The following is a 27,308-nucleotide window of genomic DNA, read 5'->3' as shown; positions in this document are numbered from 1 at the left end:
GAGCTGTAGCAGAAATGTTAAGGCCGTGGGTGTGTTTCTTTCTTGTCCCGGGCTCCCCCCTTCCCTTGTATTAAAGTAGCAGCAACCCCAGCTGATTCACTCTGCTTTCCACCTAAGACTTCCTTACGGTGTTTACTAGAACGATGACACCCCCGCCCCTCCCCGGAGACTTCAAGGTGATAAAGCAGAATGAATGGAGGATAGAGGCCTTCCTCTCTTTGCTGTGAACCCCCCTCGCGCTGGCTGGATTGTGCTGGATGTTTCTGAAAAGACCCAGAAAATTAAACAGAGGCATCATGTAACTTTTATTTTACACGTCCACAAATGCTTGTACAACATACAGTGACTACTTCTAACGTTTATAGCATTTTCTTCATAGCACAAAAAGGAAGGTTAGTGACACGGGTGTGCCACAGGCACGCTGGGTGGAGCACACACTGTGGAGGAGGGCTGAGCGTTGCAGACACGGGGGCCCGAGCAGCTGCTGGGAGGTACAGGTGAGCCCACCTACGCGGAGCGCGGGGCGTCCCTGCACCTCGGCCAGGCTGCTCGTCTGCTACCTACCGTGGGGGTGGAGGGGGCAACAGAAGAGGTTACTCCAGGATTGTCTTGGGCACAGAAGAAGGACTTCTTTCAAAAAGCTGTTTTACTTCAACTGTAAGCTCTTACAATGTAATAAAACTTCACTCTTTACCAAATCTTAGGCCAGTGTTTTACTTAGATGGTTCTTAAGTATAAATATGGACCTTTGTTTGCCCTTCAGGCTAGCATAAGAATCAGTTCCTTGTGGAATACATCTACTACCACAGCTTGGACCAGCCAACACTTGCTGTCATCTCCTGGCTGTGCGACTAACGGCGCGTCATTCACCACGGAATATTTCAGGAACCTGTTCAGATCCCAGGAAAGCAAAGACTCAAAACTACAAGTGTGAAGACTGCCAGAAACATTAGCTCATACGGTGTAGAAGCCCAAACAACTCCGATTGTTCCACAAACTTACTCTCAACAGAAAGATTTAAAAAACAATTCATATGATGGCTTTTCCATTCCTACAGAAAACATCACAACGGACATTCACTTTAACTTTCTAAAAAAATTCAACCCAAACATCAGGGTTGGCGTTTAAAACTAAAACGGTATATAAAATATTTACCAAACAGTATTTAAACCCCCCTTTCCTTAGCACTTAATAAAACCCGAATGGCCTAATATAGAAAGTTCCCCACAAAACAGTTTAAAAGGCATCGACCCCCATACATGATTTTTTTAGGTCCAGTCAAGATTGTTTTTAAGTTTTATTATAGGCTTTCCTGCTGGATACAAAATAAAGGCATACAACTGTCCCAAGAAGGGCAGTATGTACAAAAGCCTAAGCTGTAAAAACGGTTTCAAAATATAAACTCGTTTTTTGGAATACACTGTCAAAGGCTGCCCACCTCAATACCTTTGGTATAAAACAGTAACTTCCCTTGAAGAGCAAATGCCATCCATTACCTTACGCACGTTCACATCTCCTTGTAACTACTCTACCTAGTCTAGTCGCGACCAGCCACATCAGTCACCACTCACTCCTGTCCCTTCCCAGGCGCAGAGGAGACTGGGAGGTAGATAACCGAGAACGTCCGTCCTACACGAGCACCGTGCGGACAGCTGGGCTCCAGCGCGGGCCCCCCTGCGCCCCACAAGCACACATCCCCATCTACAGTCGCACACGTCCCTTAAACACGAACACAAACACTTAGCTGGACCCCAAAGGAGCTGCACATCCTCGAACTTGGCTCGCTGTGGCCACTCCATACTGTGTAAAAACCAGAGGCAAAGACACAAAGGCGGTCTCGGGATGATGGCTACGTCTACAGCAAGCGAGCTGCCCCGAGACTGCTGGTGTGAATGGGCTTCCTGCCTGGATGCCAGGCTGGGGGACAGAGGCCGGGCCACGTCCACTTTCTAAGCAAAGGGCAGGGCTTCTACTTGAGACAAGAAGCCCAGCTTAACAGGGAAGAAGGCTGAGGAAGAAAGAATGGAGCACTGGGCGGTGTGTGAGCTCCGCTCATAACCAGGAGTTGGTCAATGGCGGGGGGCGGGTTGCGCAAGTGTAAGGGGCAGGAGGTGAGGAAGGAGCCGGGAAAGGTGCACTCCCTGCCAGGGCCGGCTCTGCCCTTAGCCAGGTATGCGGGGTCCCAACAGGCCTGCCCCTCCAGTAGAGCCGGGCCTCCAGAGCTATGCTCGACCAGTCACAGGCACAAAGCTCATCGGTCCTATTTTCGGTGCCACAAACTGCATGCATCTACCAACAAGCCAGAGGGGCAAGATCCTGGGGCCGAACGGACTTCCGGCAAAGCCCCGGAGATGGCCCGGTCTGACGCACAGGAACGCAGCCAGCGTGCAGGGCTGGAGGATTATGAAACAAGGAGCTCAGGGAAACCTCTGGTGGCCGCCAACTGCAGGATCCCTGTTGCAGCGGTCAGATGGAACCCCGAAGGAATGCCCCCCGCAAAGGCCGAATAGGTAGTCAGCACCCATCAAAATAAATACTGCAAACAAAATTTCTCACGTCTACTTCATACCCATTCATACTTTTCTCCGAGAACCAAGAAAGCCTGGCTCCAAGGATTCTCAGATCCCCACGGAACGGGGAGACCTTGGGACACAGCTTGCTCAAGAACAGGGGTGTATTCACCTGGGGAAAGACAGTCACCTGGTTGAGAAATACCAAAATAATCATCTGGCTTGTTACAAAAAAGTATCTCCAGACTCCAGGGGAAGTGGAAGGTGCCCAGGAGGCTGCAGGCATCGGAGTGAAGAGCAGGGGAGAGGGGAGGAGGGCGGCTCGCCCGCTTGCTCACTGGTGGAGGTGGGCCCGGTCGTCTGGACGCTTGATGTGGATCCGCCGCACGCGCTCGATCCGCTCCCGCTCTCGCTCCTCATCTTCATCCAGGTGATGGGAGCGGCCAGCTGCCCCGCCTGTGGCCTCCAGGAGCGCGTTGTCAGGTCCTCGGCCATCCTGGGCCTCGTACAACAAAATATTGAGAGTCTCCTCATAAATCCGGGCCTCTGGGAACTCCACCTGCATCCCCACAACAAAACACAAGGCAGGTAAGTTAGCATCACCCCCCCCCCAACCCCCCACCTCTACTGCCACCTACTACTTCTGGGAAGGGCGGAGTTCCTTTGAAGACTGCCATTATTAGTTTTATAGTACCTTTCATTTACAACAGGCAATACTTACACATGGTGCTTACACAAGAAACAAAAGGTATACAGTGCCTATAAATGTAGGATCATACACCTATGTATTCACACACTTTAAAATGCACAAAAGGTGGCCCATCACACACTCATCTGCACCTTTTCCTCTCCCCTAACTTGGAAGATCCTTCCATAGCAGGGAATTACAACAATGTAACAATGCAATTAACTAACGAGGTCGTTTCCAAAAGGTTTCTACTCATAAGAGATCTATACCCCTGGAGCTGCTCCATAACCCCGAGCAGCCTTTGAAGCAGCCCCATTTTTTTGAACAGGGACCAGCTGAAAAGGACATGTCCCCTCCTGCTTGGTAAAGTTCTGTGTCCGCTGCTTGCCCTTCGGGGTTAAGGCACCGGGAACTGGAGGGAGGCTGTCCAAGTGGGCCCTGGGCACTTGACTCACAGAGTAGAGACTTTGCTTTCAAAGGCAGGATTCTGAGGTTCCAAGAGAAATGGAGGCAGCACACTCTCCACTGTCTTTCCTACTGAGACCACAAAACCAGGAGAGAGAATGGGCAGCGGCTGAGGACTGAGCGACATGAATCGTGGCAGACGGGGCGGGGGGGGGGGGGGGGGAGACCAGAGTCTGGAATGACACCTAACCAGCAGAGAGTTTCCTGCCCAGAGGTAGGTCAGTGCAGCCTGCACCCCCGGAACAAGCAGCAGCAGAGAGAGCCCCAAGGGGGCACCAGCGTCTCCCAACACCTGGCGAGTTCCAGGTCTTCCTTTTTTCTTTTCTCCATTCTCTCGCACTCCCACCCCCCGCAAAAATCTTGTGGCAGCAAAGGCCGGAGCCCGGGGGAGTCAGAACTCTGAAGGGGAACCTTCCTTTCTGATGAGGAGAGCTGTGGTCCCATCAGGGTGGAGCGAATCCCTGCTGTTATTCTCTCCCTTCTTCATGCCATTTGGCTCCAGGTACAGGTCAAGTCATGGGCAGTCTGTGGCAGAGCGGGGACCTGAGGCCCCAGCTTTCTGGCCAGATGACAGAAAAGGGGAGCCCCAGGGAAGCAGGAAGCACCGAAAGATGGCAAAGGACGGGTGCCTGGGAAAGCAGCTTCTCGAGGTTGTGCACGAACTCCTGGGCTTGAGCCCAGCTGTCAACCTGTCCCTCAACAGCACACACAGAACTGAGCAAAGGCACAGACCGCTGCCCGGGACACAGACCTGCCCTCAGTGCGGCCCAGATCTGAAGGCTTTGAAACCTGGGCTGTCACTGGCACTGCGACCCACAGCTGGTTGGAACTTGTGGCCCAAACCCAACTGGGTCAACTGCCTGCTAAAACAAAGAAATCAATGTTCTCATTAGAATTTAAACAAGACCTAGAGTCCTGTAACATTCAGAATATCCAGGGTACAATTCGAAAGTTCCTGGCAGGATGAAGAACCAGAAAAATCTCAACTCCTGAGGGAAAACATAATCAAAAGATACCAAGTCCAAGATGACACAAGATGTTGGAATTATCTGACAGAGACTTGAAAACAGCTGTTATAAAAATGTCCCAATAAGGAAGGGCAAACTTTCTTAAAGCAAATGCAAACACAGGAAGTCTCAGCAAGGAGACAGAGCATCGAAGAAAGAAATGAAAACCGTATGACTGAAAAATATAGTAACCAAGGGCAACACAAAAACAAAAACAAGAAACAAAAAACCCCAATTCACCGGCAGCATTAACAGAATGGAGATGACAGAGGAGAGTCCGGGAACTTGGAAGACACAGCAACAGAAGTGATACAGTCTGAACAAGACCAAAAACAGACCAATAAAGGGTGCAGTTCTGTGCTCCATTCTCACCGAGTCCCCAGTGAGTCAGAATCAAGAACCAAATGGACAACATATGTATTACATATCTACTTATGCCTTACTTTCAGCAAGCCATACCTTTTCCAGCTTAACCACACAAGACAGTTAAATGATTAAAAGAATTAGCAGAGCACCTCGAATGTTGTATCAAGAAAGACAGCAATACAAAAACCCCCAGCAGGAACATCCACCCCGTTATTCGAAGCAACAAAACACAAGTGTCGGCTCCAAAGCACGGCTCCTGACGGTGTTGGCCAGAAGGCGGCACCTGCTTGTGTAAGGACAGCCATCCCCTGACATGAACCCCCTGGAAAGCCAGTCATATGCCTTCCCTGGAGCAAAGCAGCAGCCCTTGGGGACAGGATGGCAGAGCAAAAGGGGCCGTGGCCTGCCAGCCGGGGCCCCATCTCTAGCCAGTTTCAGAAACACAAGCACAGGCTTCCTCTGGAACCTGCGGGCTAACCTACAAATGGCTGGGATCAGACTGTGTCGTCTCTGAATCCTCTGCTCCCTGTTAAACTCTGAAAATGTAAAGTAGTATTTTAAAGCTTTAATCAATAAGACGATTACCCGGTTAATATCCAAGGACAAAGGCAACCCGTGTATATAACAAAACCAAACTGACAAGACGGGGAAGCTAGTTACAGGTGGAATTCAAAGCCCTAAAAGAAGCTCACAGGAGAAAAGAGGTGTGCATCTTGCTGATGTGGTAAAGGGAAGCAAGCGATTCTAGTCCCCCTGCAATCTTTGAAAGAAAAAGGAACCTCAGGGTTTTTCCCTTCTTGGCTCTCTTAAACCAATACCTATCTTTTGGGATATACTCTAAATACCAATGATAAAATGTTTTTAAAGTTTAAAGAAAAACATGCTAAGAACTCTGGTTTCTACATTGTGGTCTCATTCTCTCTCATTTGCCTTTTCTTCTGAGGCCAGCTCTAGAATCACAGGGAACTGTGTGTTCCTGGAGCCACAGTGATGATGGTAGCCTGACTGGATGATCTACAGATTCGTGTGTGAAAATCTGCTCAGCAGACCCATTGCATGTCCCTGGTAATCAGGGTCCCTTTAGCAAGGTTCAGAGGGAAATGACAAAGTGTATCGTAGGATTTTTTTTTTTTTTAAGAGGAAGAAAACCGAGTTGCATAGCCCAAGAAGGGCAAGCAAGCAGAAGACCTGAAGGGACCAGATCTCCAAAAGCAGCCTGTGGCAAGATCTAGCTTCACAGAATGGCAAAGTGACAGAGGTCAAGCCTATTGGTTTGGAGAAGATGACAGAAGCGCATTCATAGAGTCCAGATCTGTCAGGAAGTTGTGTGCTCAGAAGGAAGCCAACAAGCCTGGGAGCTAAGGAATGCCCAGCAGGCCCGTGAGGGAGGAGGGCCACTCCAGGTCAGTGGGCCAGAGGAGGACAGACAGATGGCAGGAAGTCGTAGGTCATGACTAGAAAGCCAAGGTCAAGCTCTTAAAGGTAGCACGGTCCCTCTGTTGACTGCAATGGGCTGGGGCCATGCTGGCGGGGGATGGTGGTACATGGAGGCTGAGGGGCAGCACAGGGCCTCGTCCCGTCACTGACCGGAAACAAGGCTGCTGGCACGATGACAGCGGTCTGAGGATACAGCTGAACGGACTTTTCTCGTTGTAAGGTTTTTTGTTTTTTTTTTAAGATTTTATTTATTTATTTAATAGAGAGAGCGAGCACACAAGCAGTGGGAGCACACAAGGCAGGCAGAGGGAGAAGCAGAATCCCCGCCGAGCAGGGAGCCCGACGTAGGGCTCGATCCCAGGACTCTGGGACCACAACCCGAACCAAAGGCAGACGCCCAACAACTGAGCCACCCAGGTGTCCCTAAGGTTTTGTTTTTAAGTAACCTCTACATCCAACGTGGGGCTCGAACTCAGGACCCAGAGATCAGGAGTTGCACACTCCACCGACAGACCCAGCCGGGCGCTACTCTCAATCAGCATTTATGGCAAAGGGACTGAGGTGTGGTAGGACTGTCCCTGTTTGCAAATGGTCAGAAAGGAAATGCCATTCTGCTTCTCCGAGACCTAGATGTGACTCTCCCTGGGGCCCCGAAGATAATAAGTATTTTCACAATGAGCAATCATGCGTCAAGGAAAGCATTTTTAAAGCCTTTCCCTCTTTAGGGTTGTTTTGCTCCAGGGGAAAGGGAAGCGGCACAAGAACGCATTTCAGACCAGCCACCCAGAGCCGCCGTTGGAGCTCTGACCTTGGTCTGTTTCTTCTCAGTGGCATAGACGATGGAGGTGCAGCAGACCTCAGCAATCTTGCGGCCCTGACCGTAAAAGGACCAGCAGCAGATTTCGTCCCCAATGACGTCCTTTATGAACAGGACCCTTCCGTTAAAGCGCAGAGACAGCTTATCAAAGAGCTCAATGTTTTTCAACATATTGTCGTCAGAATTGCTGCAAAAGAGCATTTGAGAAGGTGAGTGTCTCCCCCCTCCCAGGCTAGGGCGGCCGCTCTGCTGGGCTCTGCCGGGGCCGGGGAGGAATCGGGAATGACTCGGGGCCCGTGGGCACAGGTACCAGGTCTGGAGCGTGAAGGGAGCCCCGCGAGCCCCAGCAGTGGCAGAATGCGACTGCTCAGGGGAGACTTTCCAACTGGGGTCCGTTTCTGGGTCTTGAGGAACCTCATTAAACCCCCTACAGCTGAGGCCACATGGTCCCAAGAGCCAGAAGACATCTAGAAACCTGTATATACTACTGGTGGGAATGTAAAATGGTGCAGCTGCTTTGGAAAAACAGTTTGGCAGGTCCCCAAATGACTAAACCTAGAGTTACCATTGGACCCAGCAATTCCACTCCTAGGTACCCCCCAAGAGAAAAAAAAAACCTCGGTCCACACTGAAAATGTGTATATGGATGTTCACAGCAGTATTCACAATAGTCCCAAAGTGGAAACAACCCTGAATGTGCATCCACCAATGAATGGATCAACAAAATGCAGTAAAGATCCACATGATGGGACATTATTCAACTATAAAAGGGGATGAGGTATTCATACACATGCCACAAGAATGAACCTTGACAACATGATGCTAAGTCAAAGAAGCCAGTCACAAAAGCAATGTATTATATGATTCCATTTATACGAAGTGTCCAGTCGGCAGAGAGCAGTGTTAGCCAAGGGTCGGGGGGGGAGGGGGGATGCTGGAGGGGAATGAAGAGTGACTGTTAATGGATTTCTTTTTGAGGTGATGAAAGTGTTCACAAAGCAGGCATGTGATGATGGCTGAACAGCTCGGTAAATCTACTAAAGCCCACTGAATTATATACTTTAAAAGGACAGCCTTTATGGTATGTGTGAATTCAATCTCGTTATCTATCGTCTGTCTCCCTGGGCATCCTCGAGGTGCAGAGGGCCACCCTCACTGGAAGATAACAGGAGGAGCTGGGCCTGGCCTGTGCGAGCGGAAGCTTTCCTAGCTAATATGGGGTGGCTCTTCCCGCGGACACCTTACCTGGTATACGAGTATTTGTTGTTACTTCTGTTGTAGAGCAGCTTCACGGCTGGCTGAGGGTGGTCAGAAAAAAGAAAGAAAAGAGTCACTTGGGGTGGAGGTACTGTGGACTGGGGGCTGGGCCCTGCCACCAGGTCAAGGAGGCAGCTGAACACAGCTGTCAGACTGGGGGAAGGGGGTGGGCAGGGGCAGAGAGGGAGACTGCAGGACCCACAGCTGGGGTCGGGGGGGACACACAAGATGAGCTGCAGGTTCCCCTTCTTCATCCCTCCTCAGGCCTTGCTCAGGCCCTTCTATAGGTTTCTATTTCAAACCTTATTCATCATTTGGGTAGCTAAAGAAAGGCCACAAGAGTGCCTCCAACATACCTTATTTGAAGTCGCTATAAGTTTCTGCTCTTCCTTGGATGAGGTGATGACAGGAACTTTGCAGAAAGGCTCGTAAGTATCTTTGTTCTGCTGGAACAAAACATACTTTCAGCCTAGGAGGCCTGCCTAGCATCGGATTATTTCAGCTGGCCTGCAGGGCACAGACAGGGCGCTGGCGAGGGAAGATGGGGCTGCCAGCACTGGGAAGAGAGAAGGATCCTTACCACCAGTGAATCAGGGTGGGGGACGGCCCAGAGTTGAGCTCTCCAGTAAGTCTCAATGAATCCTAACAACAATGACACACTTCCACAGCCCAGGGAGTCACTTAAAAATAAAGTCTAAACATGGCACAGGACGTATGATTGCATCGAAGCACCCCACTGCAACAACTGTAGAAAGAACTTAAAAAGTATAAGCCTAGAAGGAGAAAAAGAACGGGAGAAGTGACGTCTACAGACAAAAGATGTCAAAAATCTGAAGCTTTCGGGGAAGCAGATGAGGGCTAACGGAGGGGAAAGAGAAGGCCGAAATGAGTAAGCAGATGGGAAATAATCCTGGAGGTTTTCAAAACCAGTTCTGAAGGCTGGCGGGCAGAGGGCAAGAGCAGAGGATTGCTAGCCAGTCAGCAGAAGCACCAGTGAGACACCCTGCTCCCCCAAATGGATCCCCTTCCCCAGGCAGAAGGTCTACTTTCCTAGAGTGGTTTGTACAGATGAGGACAGGGCTGGGCTGCTCTTCTGAAAACGGGGATTAAGTGAATGGTCCACATACTAAATGATGAGCCCCAGCTCCCAGCCCCTTCTCCTACTCAGATCCCAGAAGGCAGCCAGCCAGGCTTATCCCCACCAGGCAAGAGAGTGGAGGATCCCTCCATAGGAATCTGATCTGTCCAGGAAAAGGCTTATTATAGATTCTGACACTGGGGGTTCCCACTGAAAGAGCCTCATCATCTACCACTAAAGCCCACTGGACAACAAGCCTCACCCACGCACATACAGCTTTTCAGAACCTTACTCATGAATTTTAACAGACCAAAGATCATCAGATTATATGTGGAAAGCCTCTCAACCATGAGACTGAAACCAAAATATAGAGGAAAAGGGAAGGAGTCATGACAAGGGCAGCAGAAAGAAAACTTCAAGACAGAGGACAGCAGATACTGAATTCTAGGCAACAAGAGCAATGTTCTATATAAAGAAGAACACTCGGAGAACATGAAAAGGCTCCTGGAAATTGGAAATATGATAGCAGAAATGAAAAGTTCAAAAGAAGGGCTGAGAAGATGAAACTGAAGAAAATCTCTGAGAAAGTAGAACAGGAAGATAAAAGCAACAGAAACTGAGAAGAGGTCAGTCCTGAAGGTTCAGTCTTAAGACTAAGAGAAACCATAGGAAGGGAACCCAGAGAGCTTGTCTCTAAGACAAAGAAGAAACAGATATTCACTGGTGTGTCTGAACACACCAATAGGGTATTGAACTTTCTTACCATTTAGGGATGAATTATGGATACGCACTTACAAAACCAAGCAGACAAAACAATGAGGCAATCACTAACTCTGGAAAACTGAAAAGTTGCGCAATAAAGAAAATTTTCACTGTATACTCTGTGACTCAACTGTTAACAATACTTAGACATCACAATGTAAACTCTGAATACTGATTTAACCAAAGCTGTGATAAACACTGTATTGGGAAAAGAGGAGAAGGAACATGTGTACATGTTTGGTAGTGGTTGGGGGGGGGGGTGTAATGGTAGTACATGAGCTAAATATTAATTTTCTATACACTAGTACATAATGTTGAAAACTGAAATATCAATAAATAGTAGTATAAGAAATATGAAAGCAAATAGAACTGTTGAAAGAATTAACAGAGGAGGGGCGCCTGGACACCTCAGTAAAATGTCCAACTCTTGATTTTTTTTTTTTTTTTTAAAGATTTTATTTATTTGACAGACAGCAATTGTGGCACAAGCAGGGAGAGCAGCAGGCAGAGGGAGAGGGAGAAGCAGGCTCCCCACAGAGCAGGAAACCCAATGTAGGGCTCAATCCCAGGACCCTAGGATCATGACCTGAGCCAAAGGCAGACGCTTAACGACTGAGCCACCCAGGCGCCCCTTGATTTCAATTCAGATCATGATCTCAGGGTGGTGAGATCGAGCCCCATATCGGGCTCTGCATTCGGCATGGAGTCTGCTTGAGATTCTCCCTCTTTCACCCATCCCCCCCAAATAAATAAATAAATAAAATCTTTAAAAAAAAGAATAAACAGAGCAAAAAAGTATGATGTATATACATTAACAAACAAAAATGAAATAAAAATACTAAAGTAAAGGCTATAGCATTCAGTTAGATTTACAGTGGGTTCAGACTCTTGCAGTAGAGGTGGTATGTAGAAACAACAGTTTCTCAAGGAGCTAGGCAGTAAGGGTGCTCCAGTGGAGGGCCAGACAGACATGTGGCCTGAGGGAGGCACAAACAAGAGCCTCATATATACAGATCCAATTCCTATGAAAACCTAAAGGGACTCTTATGATTCTCTGCCATGTTGGAACTTTGCTTGAAATAAATGGCCACTGGCTATGTCCAGAAGCATTTTGGTTTTATAGGGATTTTGCCATCACCAAACTTGACCCCAGTGGTCCTGCCCTAGGTCCAGCTGAGGAGTGAGGGGTGTCTGAGTCTGCAGAGATTATAGAGGCTCCCAACAATGACTGGTGGGGTGAGAATAAGTCCTGAGACGCGTCCAGAAAACTGATTCCCCACACTGAAGGGTTTCAGTGTACTTATGAAATGACCCAACACCATGGCAACTGAAAGCCAGAGGGTAGTTAGGTGGCGTAAGCATTGCAGGGAAGCCTCTAAGGGGTCACTGACCAAAGGAGAGAGAAGCTCCAGGGTTACCTGTGAACTCGCACATCTCGGTGAGGAAGGAACTGCCCCCATTTTGTAGAAGAGGAAAATGAAGAAAGCAGGTTGCCTGGTACCTCCCCACTCATATGGGGAAAAACGGTGATACCTACTTGTAAGGCTGCCTGGCATTCTTCCACCAGGCCCTGGACCAGGTAGTACTTGGCTTCTGCCAGCAGCTCCTCAATCTCCCGGCGGCTCTCGGGCAAGGGTACCGCCCCGTCACGGAGGTAGTTGAGTATTGTACCAAAGTGTTTCCCACACCGGTCAATAAGGATCCAGCCTGCAATTGGAGGAGGAGAAGGGGGGCCTAGTTACATGGGCGCTCATCTCCTAGAAAGTGCTGAAGACAAATGGGGTATCTCTTGGCTCCCTCTACCTCCAGGGGAAGTGCGGGACCACAGAGGGGGCAGCAGCCCCACCTGCCTAGCTATGAGCAAAGGGCTAAGCCCTGCCTGGGAAAGCACTGCAACGATCTCCAGGCCCTGCTGGCTGGAGACAACCACAACCACGGACTCATGTGATCTCAGCCTCTTTTGGACGCCAGGACCTCTGAAGCCTAAAAGCATGTTTCTAAAGTGTCCTCAAAAATCCCTTAGCCATCCCGAGAGCGCACTACACCTGGATAAAATGGGTCCAAACGACCACACCCCAACAACAGGGGAAAAGCTGGAGGTAAAAGTATCTACTCTCCCTCTTTCCACGATGCTTTTTTCAGATTTCCACATAACAGAGCCATTTCTAAGGAAGAAGACTGCAACCTCTGGCTCCCAAAGGGGATCCCCGACACTCACTACTACCACCTCGGGATGTTCCTTCCTTCACTTCCCCAAAAAAGCACTTACTGGCTAGTGACGATGACGAGAGAGAAGATGGTGAACCAGACAGACCTTGCCTCAGACAGTTCAGTCTAGCATGGGGAGATGGAACTTGCTTTCATGAACTATGGGAAAATGTGCCAACTGCTGACCAGAACCAGGCATAGCAAGATACTCTTGGGGGTGGGGGCCAGGAAGGCAAGCCCTTCAGCTTGATGACCTCTCCAATGTGGGGACTGGCCTGCTATACCCCCGCTAGGGATCCCCAGGTTTTCACAATTCCTCTTCAGAAATGGAAATATCTGGGTGGAGGGTGGTCTGTTACTTGCAGGAGGAAACAATGCTGAAGCCTGGGAAGTGGAGGGACCGAAAGGAGAGGCAGAGATGAAGCAAAGACCTGGTATGTCTTGACAGAGGACAGGAGGCTCTAGAAAGAAGTCAGGTTATAGAGAAGTCCCCCGCTCTCCCAAGCCAGCAGGGCAACCCCAGCAAGGGGCTTCCCCAGGTCTCCTATCCCCCATTACAAGGTGAGAGGACACCAAGGCAGAGGGCAGTTAAGTTCAAACAGGAATCCATAATTTTATGCCTCACTTTCCTCAACGGTTGCTCAGTTTGGGAGAAGGGGCCCACGCTTCCACTCCTAACACCATGTCACCCTGCCCCAAGTCCTCTGCAGACCCCCAGCCCCTGCCTTAGACACAAAAGCCAAGAGCAGCAAAGACACCTCTTCCATATCCAGAGTCACAAGTCCACCCACCGCCCCCTTCCCAAATCCAGCCCTGCCAAGTATGCTCTCAGAGTTAGAGGGCACTATATTTATTTGGTATGTGCAACAATCCCTAGGAGAGTTTGGTAAGAAGGCCACTTCCATACTCCCGTCCTACGAACTCCTCAGCCCAGGGCTCCTGGACCTTTGCTTAAAGGTCTGGTCTTGTCCCTCCAGAGGCTTTCGCTTGGTACTTCCCCACTGCTACGGTTTCCTGAATACAGTGGGAAGAGTAATTCCCAGTGTGGCAAACACAACGCAAACGTGTGGCCTGGAGTCAAATCCCGGTTTCAAGGAAGGAAGAGGCCTTCACAGGCGTGGTAAATCACATCACCCTGACAGTGACTGCTGGACCTCATCCCACCGCTTCTTTCTACGTTGAGACATTGAGACAATAAAGTATCGACACAGCGTCTGCCCTGCAGCTCAGATGCCTACAGGGGCCTGCAGCAAGCAGCATAAATGAGTGTATGGGGCCTGGGCCCGGAGGTTGATCAGAAAGCACGTGCCCTGCCCCCTGGGGACAGGAGATGGGGAGGCTCTTCTCACTCCAGCCAAGAACAGCTAGGCAGGAATGTGGGCCTAGGGCTGTATGAGCCTCTGATATTCCAAGAGATGCCAGAAATGCAGGTTTCTCTGTGAAACCTCGAGCAAAGAAAACCTCTCTGCAGGCCGCCTGCAGGCTAGCATTTTGTGAGCTCTCTGCTACCCTGGATCAAGTGCTTTCCTGCCAATGAGCGGACAAGGTGTGGAAGGACCATATTATCTTCCCAACAGTTCTTTCGGAAGGAAGCTAAGTCTCCTGCACTGTCCACAGATGACAACAGAGCCTCAGAGAGGTTTAGGGACATTCCCAAGTCAGGGAGGCAGAACTAGACCACAAAAAGCAAGGAAGAAACTCACAGGAAAGCTCCTTCCACCAGAATTGAGAAGACGAGTAGAGCCTCAGTCTTCAAAGCAATGGCAAACCCATTTAGCTCAGCAACTCTGGGAAGAAAATGTCCATGTTCTGCTTTTGATGCGTGGACAACTTAGCTGCTCAGAACGAGCAGGGGCCCCTGAAATCAATTATCCAAGTGACAGTCCAGAGTTTCCATAAACGAATAGGCAGACCGTGACATTGGGCTCCAGCTCAAGAATGTCGTCAGGAAATGCTTGTGGTGAAGGAATCATACTTTGGACAAATAAGGGCAAAGGAACCGGGCGCGCTCGCCATGAGGTTTCAATTAGCATTTTGATTTTAAAATATTTTAGTTGCTTTTGAAGCCGGAATCTACCCCTTTGAAACAGCTCAAATGCCTCGCATGTAGAAAAGCAAATGGAAGTCAAGCAGCGCCTTGCTTGTGGGGAGTCTGTCCAGCTGCTGTGGAGCATGCAGGCTATTTCAGAAGGCTGCACCGGTCAGGGCAGCTGGCGGCCTATCCCGCAAGGCTGTGGAGCAGAACAGGCAGGCACAGACCGGGAGGCTCTGGAATGGTTTGGGAGATGCAACACAGCCCAGTGGTTAAGAGCAAGGGCCTGTGTTGGAAATCCAGTTCTGCCGCCTACTTGCTGGATGACATGGGTGTTGCACCAAACCTCCCTGTCCACCAGTCTCCGAGTACCCCTCAGGGCTGGTACAAAGGCACGACGAGAGAAGCCATGGGCAAACACGCAGCACAGTGCGGATTTTACTGGCAGCACTCAAATGAGGTCTGTGACAGTGAGCCCTTCCCACATCTCTTCATCCTCGCTGGAGAACAGAGCACCAGCAGTGTCCAGCAGGGGCACATTCCAGTCCTTAGGAGAGTCCCAGTGGCTTTCAGGGTACCCTGGAGAAGGCTTCTCTCAGGGACCGGGTACTGGGCGGCAAGGCTTAACCCCCTCCCAGCCCCGCCAGCATGCCATGCACTTCTCCTCTCTCCTTTCACTGCCCCCACCTCCAGGGACGGGGTGGCAGGGGGAGGGGGACACAGGGGCAGAAGGCCTTCACTGACCTCTCCTTAGCATCCTAAGGTTTTGTTTGTTTTTTTTTTTTAAGATTTTATTTATTTGAGAGAGAGAGCACATGAGAGGGGGAGGGTCCGAGGGAGCAGCAGACCCCCTGCCAAGCAGGAAGCCCGATGCGGGACTCGATCCCGGGATTCCAGGATCAACCTGGAGTTGATTCCTGGGAGGGGCATCCGGGCTAGCATCCATGGCTTGGTTGGTATTAGCTGTTGTGCCGACTTACACTCCCCACGGTCCGAATTTGTGCCAACACTGGGCACAAACCTCTTAATTATTGCTAATCTGATACTCTGGTTTTATTTAACATTTCCTAATTTCTAGCACATCAAGCATCTTTTTGTCATTTGTGTTTGTTTAGCTGCCTGATTACATCTTATTTACACATTTTCCTGTTTTTTTTTTTTTTGCTTTATAAAAGTATTCTGGATCCATTTCTTTGTGATTTTATATTGTAAATGTTTTCTTCCAATGTGACTTGTTACAGCTTTTTTAATGGTGTTTTTTTGATACCTCAAGGTTTTTATGTTGGGGTTTTTTTGGTTTTGTTTTGTTTTTTAACATTTAGGTCTTCAGTTACCTAACTGATGCTCAACCAGGGATGATTTTGACCTCCAGGGGACATTGGGCAATGTCCAGAGATGTTACCGATTGTCACAGTTTGGGGGTGGGAATGCTCCTGGCACCTAGTGGGTAGTGGCCAGGGATGCTGCTAAATACCCCACAATGCACAGGACAGTCCCTCCATAACAAAGAATTACCCAGTCCAAAATATCAGTAGTGCTGAGGCTGAGAAGCCCTGCCCCAGAGGATCATGACCTGAGCCGAAGGCAGTTGCTTAACCAACTGAGCCACCCAGGCGCCCCAGCACCCTAAGGTTTTTATACTCTATTTCTGTGTTTCCCAAACTTGCCTGTTTATAAGTCACCTGAGGTACTTGTTACAAATTCAGATTCCAGGAAGCTGCCTCATTCCCGAACCACATCTTTCTGGGGAGGAGTCTGGGAAAGGCCTTCTTAAGAAAAGCCATCCTTTGGGGGTAAGGTAGAACTCAACAGTATATTCCCAAAATGGAAAACCAGCATGAATGTTTGAACTAGAGCTATATATTATTCATGGCTCTATCTAACAAGCATTATGCAAACAAAGCAAAGAGACTATAGACAATGTAACACCGTCTATATAACATCGGAAAACACATCAACAGTATACACAACAGCAGCAACAGTATAGCATAATTACTGATTCACATCAGTGTTTTTCACCCCTGGATGCATATTAGAATCCCCTGCAAAGTTCCTCAAAGTGCTAACATCCAGTGCATCTAGCTGCGGGGGCGGGGGCGGAGAACCCAGGCAGGAGGCATTAGCAAGAGAGCAGCTGAGTCACTGTGCTATGGAGGTTGAAATTCACCTAGTGACCCCAAGTCAGGCAAGTGGTTATCTCTGGAAGGGAGAGAGGCAAATAAAGAAAGTAAAGAGAGGTCCCATCAGCCTAGGTAACATTTTATTCCTTGTCTGAGTGGGGGTGATGTGGAAAACAAAGGCAAAAGAAATGTAGAAAAAACTACATCTCCTTACAACTTGCAGCTCACTGACTAACACTTGGGACAGGCAGAGAGACCCTCCAGGAACTCAACTGCCGCTATGTTAATACTTTGCTAGGGACAAAAAGCAACCTTAGTTTGGTAGTAGCCTGATCTCCCGGATCCTGGAAATCTTCTTTAACATATAAAAATCCCTTTGTGAAATTCCTTTATCTCTACCTGCCCCAAATATATGTTGGCAATCATCCTCCAAACATAAGGCCCACTGAAATACATCTGAAAGGTCTCACGACTAAGGGTTTACTAGACAGTATTGTAAACGACCTTACCCTAACCACATCTAGCCCCTCAAGGTCCTGGAAACCTTACTTCCAAATTCCTTCAAGACTCACGCTATCCCTAACCCTCTCCCAACTTCAAAGTACATAACCAGCCCCTCCTCGTGACCTCAGTGCAGCTCCTTCTGCCCACGAGCCCTGTCCCCAGCCCCGTGCTTTAATAAAAACCATCTTTTTTGCACCAAAGATGCCTCAAGAATTCCTTCTTGACCATTCACTCCCCGGCCCCAACATTTCACATCAGGGGCACGAGGGAGTTTGTTTTATTCATCACATTTTAAAATAGCTCTCGATGTATTCACAGTTTTACAGAAGAAGGCGTTCTAACTTAAGCAGGAGGCATGGACACCTCAAGGAGACCACCAGGCACTGCGGTTTCCCCACAGACTACATGGATTTCCCCACTGGTGTTCAAGGGAATGTGTGCTGATAATAAGATTAATGATTCCCTTCTTTAATCTGGTTCACATACTCCCTCGTTCCAGAAACATTAGCAAGAGACCAGAAACCACTGGGAAGGGGGCGTGGGGAGGTGGGCCACTGTACCACGGAACAGGGTTATGAAACAGGCAACTATAGGTGAGTACGGAGGCAGAACTCTTGTTGGGAAAGATGCCACATCCCTCCATGCTGACAAGGAATCGGGTAAAAATGCCAGTACTGGAAGAACCACACCTTTCTGGGGAGGAGTCTGGGAAAGGCCTTCTTAAGAAAAGCCATCCTTTGGGGGTAAGGTAGAACTGCAGAGCGCTCACCACCAAGGCCAAAGGCGGGCCATTTCTCCCCCCCCACCCCCTCGCCCCCGGCGCTAAGACCTGCTTCTCCAGCCCCTCACAGCGCTCCTCCCTCCACCTGGACATACCCCACCGAGGCAGGCCCCACAGACTGAGTCTCCCACTTAATCCTGTAACAACCCTGAAAAGCATTACCATTCGCAACTTGGAAAAGTGGAAGCAAGCTCAGAGAAAGTCACCCGCCCCGTCCCATTACCAGTAAATGACAAATGAGTCTAAATCAGCCCAGTGCCACATACACAGCAGCAGCTCCATCAACATGAGCTGTGACTGTTACCCTGGGCCAGAGCCAGGGGACCAAGCCCACTGACTGCAAACTTCCCTGTTTAGGAACTGAACACACACACAGTACAAATCGTCAACAGAGAAGGGCATGGAGCGCTAGGGAGAGTCCACCACCCCACTCTGGGCCCCAGGTCCTCTCCCCAGAAGCAACCAGTTTCTCGGGCATCTTTCAGGGGTTTCTAGCAGCTCCGTACATCACTGTTCTGTGCCCTCGGAGCCCCCGTTCCTTGGCCAGCAGGACACACTGCGGCAACCACTCGCCTCACAGAGCTGCACTTGTGGTTTTGGCCTGTTTATGGCAAACCTCACTGCAGGCGACAGGCTTCCTGCCTGAAGCCCAGGGTGCAGCTGCGAGATGCAGACATTTGAGATGCGGGACATTTAGGTTAATTTGTAGACCCAAGGGTGTATCTGGGCCAACACTCAGGCCACTGGTCAGGCTGTGCAGTGTACTCACCAGGGGCCAACAGGACCACGATCGCACTGCCTGGCATAGGGTGGGTGGGCTGGAAGACCAGACACAGAGCTGGCAGCTGACCCATAAGGCTGCGGAGCTTCAGGCAACCTGGCCTGGGGGCTGGGCCCTTGGTGAACTGAACTAAGGCAAGCAGAGTAAGAGCCAGCAAGCCCTGAGCTCGGTGGCTTTTTTTTTTTTTTTTAAAGCCCCATAGCTTTTGAAAAGGATTTCTCACTTATTGCAAGGTAGCAACAGTACCACCCCAGAATGGTTAAAATGAGAAGGAAAAACACCGATATGTCACCCGGTGAGCTTTCCACGACAGGCGGAGGGCTGGAGCTCGAGCTTTAGTGGAGCCCTGTGAAAATGGCCAGGCCCGGAGTGCCAAAGACAGCCCTGTGTCCCTGGAGGCACTGGGGTGTCCAGGAAGCACTGGGGACAGAACAGCCTCCGGCAACTGTTCACAAGCCCGAGCAGGAGCCCTGGTAGCATCCCCGCGTCTCTCCCGCTGGGGGGATGGACCAGCCTGAGGACCGGCTCTTCCTCGGCATGGCATGAGGCCAGCAAGGCGAGGGCTTTCAAGGAGATGAGGCTCCAACTTCACTTCCAAAGCGACTCCGCCGCTTTTCCTGAGCCCCACCAGAGACTGGGTAGGGCGGAAGAAAAGCTACAACAATCCTGGGTTCTCAGATAAGGTCTGTTTCCTTCTGCAGCTGGGGCGCTATTGTCTTAGCCTCTACAAATACTCCCCAGGCGATGCTGGGTGTGGCCCGGAGGAGGGGATCCTCCCACTCATAAAAAGCTCTGTGCTTTCTGGGTGAGACACAGAAGGAAGCTCTGGGGCTCAAACCTCATTTACCTGATGCTTGGCCAGAAACCCCAGTTTCCCAGGAAGCCCAGGGAAGCAGAACCTCAAGCCCCACAACCCGGCCTTCTCCAGGACACTGAGGGAAACATCCTAACTAGCACACAGCTCAAGCTTCGGGTCCCCAATCCCCCCTACTTGTATCAAAACTCGCCCACCTTTCCCAGGAACCAAAGTCCCAGGGAAGGCAGGGGCATTAGCACAGCCACCAATCTCAGAAAACAGGTAAGGCAGGGTGCAGCCAAGCTGTGGTCTGGCCGGGTCTTAAGCAATCTCAGGCCAAAGAGGGAAAGATGGTGCCATTCTTAAACCTCATGTGACCTGCCCTGTAAACCCAGCCAGGCAAGAACGTCCCCTTTGCCAAGAGCTCTTGGGATTGTTCCAGTTGGGTAGTAAGATCACTTTAAAGAATTCTTTGCCTTTCATGAACATGACTTTCCGTGAAGAAAAAGGAAAGAAAAACATGCCCTGAATATACGTGTATTGAATACTACGCACCAACAGCCCCACGAGGTGGGTACCACTGTACCCGTTTCACCTGGCTAGGATCACCAGCTACTACACGGGAAGCTGTGACTCAAGTCCAGGTCTGTGAGTCTCTGTCAGGCCCCCATCCCGGGAGGACGAGTGTCCAGAGAAAACATTCATGCCTCTCTCTCGCTCGGGTTTCGCTCTGAAGTCACAGAATCATCACTGAGACCTGGCAGGGGCCCAACCAGGGCAGCCAGTCCAGCCACCATTTCACAGGCCTGAGGCCTGGACCTTCGCCAAGTCACTCAGCAAGTGGACAACCGAGTCAAGACTAGGAGCCCCCGCCCAGGTGACTCCATCTCCTCTTCACATCTCGGCTCATCTGTCACTTCCTCACGGAAGCACTCCTTTACTTTACAACACCCCCCAGACTAGATCTGGTCTCCCGGGGACGTGCTCTCGAGGCTCCCCCCACACTGAGGTAACACACACTGGAAACGTGCACCTGTGTGGACAACTGCCCATGTGCTGTTGGCCTCCTGAACTAGAGTGAAGCCCCCAGCCACAAGCACAGCCCCAGAACCCGAGGGGGGCTTACCTTCGCTGTCAGTGAGCACTTCCATGCGCCCGCTGAACATGGCTTTCAGCATGGTGTCCTGCTTGGTCAGCGTCTGCATGGTGGTGTAGTAGAGGGCCCCGCCCACATTCAGCTTCACGTACTTGGAGCTGGGGCTCGTGCCCTTGAAGGAAGTGGTGCGGGTAGCAGCCGCTGGCACCGCTGAGCTCACCACACTTTCTCCTGACATCTCTTCCTGCCAGTGAACACGTGGAGAAGACACAGGGTCACCAGAGTCACAGAACCGGGCCTGCTTTACCTCGATCAGCCTCTGGGCTGAATCGGGCCTCCAGAGGTGTTTTGCTTGGCCCAAGTCTATACTGCATTTAAATCTCCCAAGGCTGACAACTCAGGAGAGATCACCAAAAAAACCCTGGATTTCTGGCTTCTCTTAAAATCAAAGGCCAACTGGGCCACCAGGGCTCCCACAACTGGTGGGAGCTGGGGTACTGGCTGCCCCAAACCCCACCCAGATAGCCTCATATACTGACCTCACCTGTTGGCCCAAGTCTATACTGCATTTAAATCTCCCAAGGCTGACAACTCATCTGCTGACCCTATGGGCCCACGTTTACCACTGACTCTTGTGTCCTGAGGACTTCCTTTCTGCCTGGTCCCCACATAAGCCAACACCCTGGATGCATCCTAAAGCAGCTCAAAGCACTGCCCGGGTCTCTCTCTGTTTTATTGTCACGCACCACTCAACAGCTGAACTGCAGATGAAATTGAAATGAAAAGCAAGATTTTTTTTTTTTAAGATTTTATTTATTTATTTGACAGGGAGACACACAGCGAGAGAGGAAATACAAGCAGGGGGAGTGGGAGAGGGAGAAGCAGGCTTCCCGCGGAGCAGGGAGCCCAATGTGGGGCTCGATCCCAGGTCCCTGGGACCATGACCTGAGCCGAAGGCAGACACTTAACGACTGAGCCACCCAGGCGCCCCAGATGAAATAGCTTTTATGAATTGAGTAGGATCCCAACTACCACTCCTAATCCTTCCTGGGGGGTGGGGGGGGGAGTGTTTCTCAGGACTACGCGACAGACATTAAAAACCCCTGGAAGCAAGTTAGTGCAAAATTAGAGACTTCCTGTACTAGCGCCGCCCCGAACAGCAAGATCTGGTGACAGTCTCCTTAATGGCACGGCCAGCTCGTGTCCGTCTCAGAGAAATGGATATACCGTCTGATTTAAGCAGGCCTACAAAAGGAGACTGGTACCTGGCAGACATGTACCCAACGAGAACATTTCTTTGACATGTTTCTTTGACACATTTCTTCTTTGGAGAAGATGTCCAAGAGCGGGCTGAATCTTTATGACTGTGGGGCACAGCACAGAGGAAACGGCCCCTGACAGCCATACCTGGCCCAACACTCATCTCTGGGCCTTGATGTTTCCACCAAACATGAACAATTCATATAGCACGTCACCATCTGACAAGGCCACTCAGTGGCTGATGGGTCAAGACACAAACAAGACTACTCCATAATTATGTCTGAACACAGACAAAAACAAGACCATTGCCCAAAACAGAAAAAGTGACCAAACATCACCATATCCTGACCAATGTGACTAACTGCTGCTTCTTTACCAACTAGAGCTTTAGCCCCATTCCATTCTTCCCCACCTTCAACACAGGAATTACTGAGACCCCATCCAAGAATTAACCCTCTTTCCTGACAGCATTCAATACAGAGCAAAGCCTCACTTCCCTGAATCCTTCCCCAAAACCACCCAAGACAAGCCCCAATCCTCTGAGATGCTCCGTGGTTCTCCCTCATTGCCACAAGGAAATAAACCCCGCTTTGACAACAGGCATGCTCCGGGGGGGGGGGAAAGGTTTGAAAGCACAAAGCTTTAAAAAACGATACCCTGATCCTGAAAAAGGATTGTTTTTTTAATTTAAATTTAATTTTTTATGCCTTTCTATCTTTTCCGGATCTCCCACAATTAACGTGTATTACATTCATAATGGGAAAAACATAACTTATTTTTCAATGGGAGAAGGGGCTAATGATGAGTGGCAACCTGCTGTCCAGTGATCTGGAATAGCAGAGGCAAGGGCCAACCCTCTCGACCTCCATCCACCCAAAAGAGCGGCCTGGAAATCAACCACTGGGGGGCTCCTTTTGGGGCCTGCAGGATGGCACAGGAAGAACAGTCTCCTGGAAAGAAAACTGTTTTCTCAAGAAAGTGTTCTTGCTTCATCAAGTGAATATATCCCAAGAAGGTACTCAAAAGCTCAAGCTTAACTCACCTGGGGTCTCTATGGCCTAACGCCACAAATAAAAGAGGTAGAGAGAAAGCAGTGACCCCTCCCTTCCAGCTTTCCTTTGAAATCGGTCCCCAGAAACCCTACACTAAAGGTTATCACCAACACTTCGCCCCAGAAATACTCGTCCATGGGATGATAGAGGTAGCTTGGGAGAAGAAACAGTTTCTCAAAACTTTGAAGACCTAGGGCACAGGAGGAGGGTGAAGGCCTACAGGTGTGGAGTTGTGGGGTTTTTCAGTTGGGAAAAATTGCTCCAAAATGGAAATTTTTAAAGCACCCTTTCAGATCTAAATTTACACAAAAATACGTGTTTTGGGCAATGGTCTAGCGTTTTGTAAGGCGCCTACGAAACAAAAAATCATAAACTATACTTCAATGTACTTTTACTTTCCAATACCTTTTTAAAAATAATTTGCCTACAGTAAAGTATATTTTAAGTGTGCAGTTTGAGGAGTTTTGGCCAGCATATGCATCTGTGCAGCCACCACTCTGATCAAAATAGAGAACACTTTCATGGTTCCAGAAGGCCCCTCCGTGCTCCGCACCCCCCCCCCAGAAGATACCAGTTTTCATCTCTACCACCACATACAACATTTAAAATCCAAACAATGCTGGAACACAGCTACTGTTATTTCCAGCTAGTCGATTCAGATAGTGTGGCCCAGAGAAGTTCAGTCACTTCCCAAAGTGCACTGATACTGGAGGTGGGTCAGTGGCAGAGCAACAGGGGCAAGTCCTGTCTGGCTTTGAGCCCATGATTTTATCAACATTCATGCTTGAAATACATAGAGCTGGAACATATACATGGAGAAAGGAGTGCCCCACCCTCCCTTCTTTATCAAGTACTAAAAAAGCTTTGAAAAAAGAGGGAAGGCAATGTGTGGCTAAGTGCTTGGGTTTGGAAGTCAGACCTGAATTTAAGCGCCCAGGCCTGCCATTGATTGACCAGTTGTGGGAGCCTGGGCGAGTCATCTGAGTCTTGTCCCGTCTATGAAACAGAGACAACAGCAGTGTCTCCCTCCCAGGACTGCTGTGAGGCATGCCACAGAGCACTCAGCTCAGCCTCCGGCTCAGAGCACACACCCAACACGAAAGACTCACACGATGATTATTTGAGAATGCTCTCAAAGACTCAAATTATCTTCTCTCTGAAGACCATTTCCATCTCTACCAACATCCACCCAAATCACTAAGAGATAAAGGCAGAAACCATCCGGATGCATCTAGCTTGAGACTCCGAAATAGACAAAGAAAGCTCTGAACCTTTCCGGAGCCCACCCTTCCAAAGGTCAGTCACCTCAATACTGGGAATGGCTCTTGGATAAAAGGTTCTGACTGTTCATGTCCCTGAGCCCGCATGACACTGAGCTAAGGACACAAAGCAGCAGACAATAAGCCTCTCCCAGCATCTCTCTCCACAGAAGACTCCCCAGCCATTGCTACTGGGATCCTGCTTTTTCACTTGTTTCAAAGATTTGATTTCATCATTAATGAGGTTGGGGAGGTGAGGCAGGAAACAGCAAAACTGGTTACAAGAAACAAAGACGGAACTGATACTTGAGGTATTGGTTACCAATTCTATTCAATCAGAAAAGTTTAATCCAGTTAGATCTCTCCCGAGTATTCTGTTGCAGATTCTAAACAGTGGCTCTCCACTTAAAAAAAAATTACTGACATCAGGGTCCTATCCGTGTAAATTCTGATGTTAACTGGTCTGGGCAACAGAAGTTTTTTAAAACTCCCCTAGGTGATTCCAATGTGCAGCCGAGATTGCAACCCATCGCTCTAAACAGTTCTGTACACCTACTAACTTCATCTTGGAGAAGCTCCCCAACCTCTTGTTCTATTGGCCCAGTGAATTCCTGATCACACATAAAAATAAACCAAAGCATCATAAACAAAAGCCAGCCCCCATCTTACAGCTTCAGAGCCACAGACAGGAAGCAACTGTATACATACTTAAAAAATAAAAATCAGCCCAACGAGGAAAAGTGTTGACTTGAAAAGAGGCTTGGGCAAGTACAATAGGAGAAAAAGGCACCAACTCCCTCACTGTTGGATGTTTTCTACAGAGCTCTCTGTGGAACTGTCTCTCTCTTGTGTGTTGGGGGGAGATGTGCATGTGGAAGGTTCGATCAAAAGTCTGAGCAACCTAGTCTGAGCAACCTAGACTAGTCGCAGTTCCACCACTTCCTGTGTGAGGTTCCGACAAGTGTTTTAACAGAGTCTCAGCTTCGTACTTTGTAAAGTGAAGGTAAAGCCGTAATCTTCATAATAAGCTTCAGGGAATGAATGTTAAAGTACTTGGCACCTGGCCCTAAAGTCCCTCAAACTTAAAGACCGGAGGTCCTAGTGCAGGCTGTACTACAATCACCTGGGTGCACTTAAAAGCAGATGCCTGGGCTTCACCTCAGGCCAATTAATCAGAATTCGGGGCGGGGGGGGGGGGGACGCTCAGCAGTATTTAAAAAGCTCTTCAGATGATCTAAGGTGTAGCCCCAGCTAAGAGCCACAGAGCTAAGCTGTTTCTTTAACCAGCTTGATCTAAGAGTCACTGCCTTTTGGCTAATTATAAAACTTGCCCAAACTAAGGGCATTTCTACAACTCAGGAAAGTCGACTACTCCATTTCAACCAAACTGCATTACATCAGCCACGTAACTGTAGTAGTATTTTGCATCCAAAACTTGCTCACAGGGCAGCTACTGCTATTTCCAAGTGTTCTGCTAAATTACTTGCTCTCCCTCTGTGTAACCTGCAAACTATTGGCCTCTTTCCCCCAGGGGTCCAGTGAAGAAGATGTCATCATCAATCCCACTTTTTAGGGGAGAAAACTGAAGAATCAGAACTAGAAGGGTCCTCTGACTCAGGCCCCTTTCATTACAAAACCCAAATCAAGAAATCAATCTCCCACAGGGCGTGTTAAAACAGATTGAGGGGCCCGACCCCCAGACGAATTCAGTAGGCAGTGGTAGGGCTTGAAAATGTGGCCACTTCTAACAAGTTCCCAGGTGATGCTGCTGCTACTGCTGGTCTGGGGACCAGTTTGAGAACCACACTGGTTTAATGCCTCCTTCCCCTCAGGTGGTCCTGATTTTGCATAAAATGGAGCAAAGTCAGATACAGGTTGGCTAAATTTTCTTCAGCAGGGTCCTTGAAACTCATCTTCTCCAAAGACTGCATTTTCCAGGAAAGACACAAGGCAAAGAAGTAAAAGAGCAAGGCTGAACTTTGGTCGTTCCCACCCAGGGCCAAAGAGCCATTTAAGGTATAGACCCTTTAAGGATCACAAGCAAACAGAACCATTCCCACAGCTGTGTGACAGTATGTGACCCATTCCCAGCTCCTTAGGTGTGGCCCTTCGGGCTCCAACGGAAGTGACTAGATAGGTACCAAAGCGCCAGTTAAAGGCGCTGGACTCCGTGGGGTGAAGGTACCCTGACCTCAGTCCCCCGGCATCCTTCTAGGCACCGGATGCACATCTGCCCTCCAGCTCCCTCTATTTCTCCCCCCGCCCCCTCCACTCGCCCTTATGCTTAGAAGCACCTGGAAGTCCCTTCTCCACTTCGCCGAAACCCAGAGACTGCAGTCACAACTTCCAGAAAACCCCAACGCTCCGCCCCAAGGAATTCCACGTCGCTCTTTCATAACCTAACCGTTTTCTTTCGCAACACCCTCCCATCTTCACTTTCCACCCCAATGTCCATCTTCGACGACCCCTCTTTGTTCTCCTCACAATCACCAATCCCATTTTCAATGAGCACTCAAGACTCAGAGACACCCCCCCAACTCACCCCCACACAAATCTACTCCCCCAAGCCCAAATGCTCTTTCCCGATCCCCAACAGCCAAGGACCAACCCCCCCCCATTATCCACCGAAGCCCTTTCCCCCACCCCCGGCCTCGCCCCCCTCCAATCTCCCAACTGCCTCTCCCCTTTTTGCGACAGTCCCTCATCGCAACACCCCCCCCCGAGCCCCTTCTCTCTCTACTCTGCCTCTGCCGGGCTCTCCCAGCCGCCCAGAACCCCCAGTCGGTGGGCAACGCCCTCCCTACCATGAAAAGTCGGAGGACGCCGGAGTCTCCAAACCCGGACTGAGAGGCAGGAAACACCCAGCTCGCGCGAGCCGGGGGCAGAGGCGGGGCCGGGGCGGGAACTTCCGCTGCCGCAGCCCGCTTCCGCCCCGCAGAGGGTGCTGTCTTAAAGGGTCCGTCGTAAGCCTACACATTGGCTGCGTTCCCTCCAGGCTCCCCGGCTGGAGTGGGTTGCATCTCCTCTTGGCT

The 27,308-nt window shown here is 49.8% G+C and overlaps 1 protein-coding gene across 2 annotated transcripts; it reads right to left on the bottom strand.

Moving 5' to 3' along the window:
- Nucleotides 1–281: 281 nt before the first annotated feature.
- KCTD10 (potassium channel tetramerization domain containing 10) lies at nt 282–27,157 on the bottom strand. Of its 2 annotated transcripts, none has more exons than XM_028116599.2 (7): nt 27,081–27,157; nt 20,736–20,949; nt 11,925–12,094; nt 8,904–8,993; nt 8,536–8,588; nt 7,282–7,477; nt 282–3,069 (listed from the first exon to the last, which is right to left on the bottom strand). In XM_028116599.2, the coding sequence occupies exons 1-7, from the start codon at nt 27,081–27,083 to the stop codon at nt 2,845–2,847; spliced, it is 951 nt and encodes a 316-aa protein (XP_027972400.1). In that variant the 5' UTR covers nt 27,084–27,157; the 3' UTR covers nt 282–2,844. The 2 variants fall into 2 exon arrangements, with proteins under 2 accessions (XP_027972400.1, XP_027972401.1); XM_028116600.2 differs by having other exon boundaries at nt 8,904–8,990.
- Nucleotides 27,158–27,308: the final 151 nt, after the last annotated feature.

Source organism: Eumetopias jubatus, unplaced genomic scaffold (assembly GCF_037043125.1).
Source record: "Eumetopias jubatus isolate StellerSeaLion01/CBP00866 unplaced genomic scaffold, mEumJub1_p1.0 scaffold_16, whole genome shotgun sequence".
Lineage (NCBI taxonomy): Eukaryota > Metazoa > Chordata > Mammalia > Carnivora > Otariidae > Eumetopias > Eumetopias jubatus.
Note: the sequence above shows the minus strand (reverse complement) of the source record. Positions and strands in the feature narration are given on the sequence as shown.

Bases quoted from the DNA above. Each gene is read 5' to 3' on its own strand.
- KCTD10 (XM_028116599.2), bottom strand. The intron at 8,589-8,903 runs GTATGTTGGAGG...GACCACCCTCAG, and splicing joins TTATAGCGACTTCAAATAAG to CCAGCCGTGAAGCTGCTCTA. The intron at 3,070-7,281 runs GTCAGAGCTCCA...GTGGGGATGCAG, and splicing joins CTGAGAAGAAACAGACCAAG to GTGGAGTTCCCAGAGGCCCG.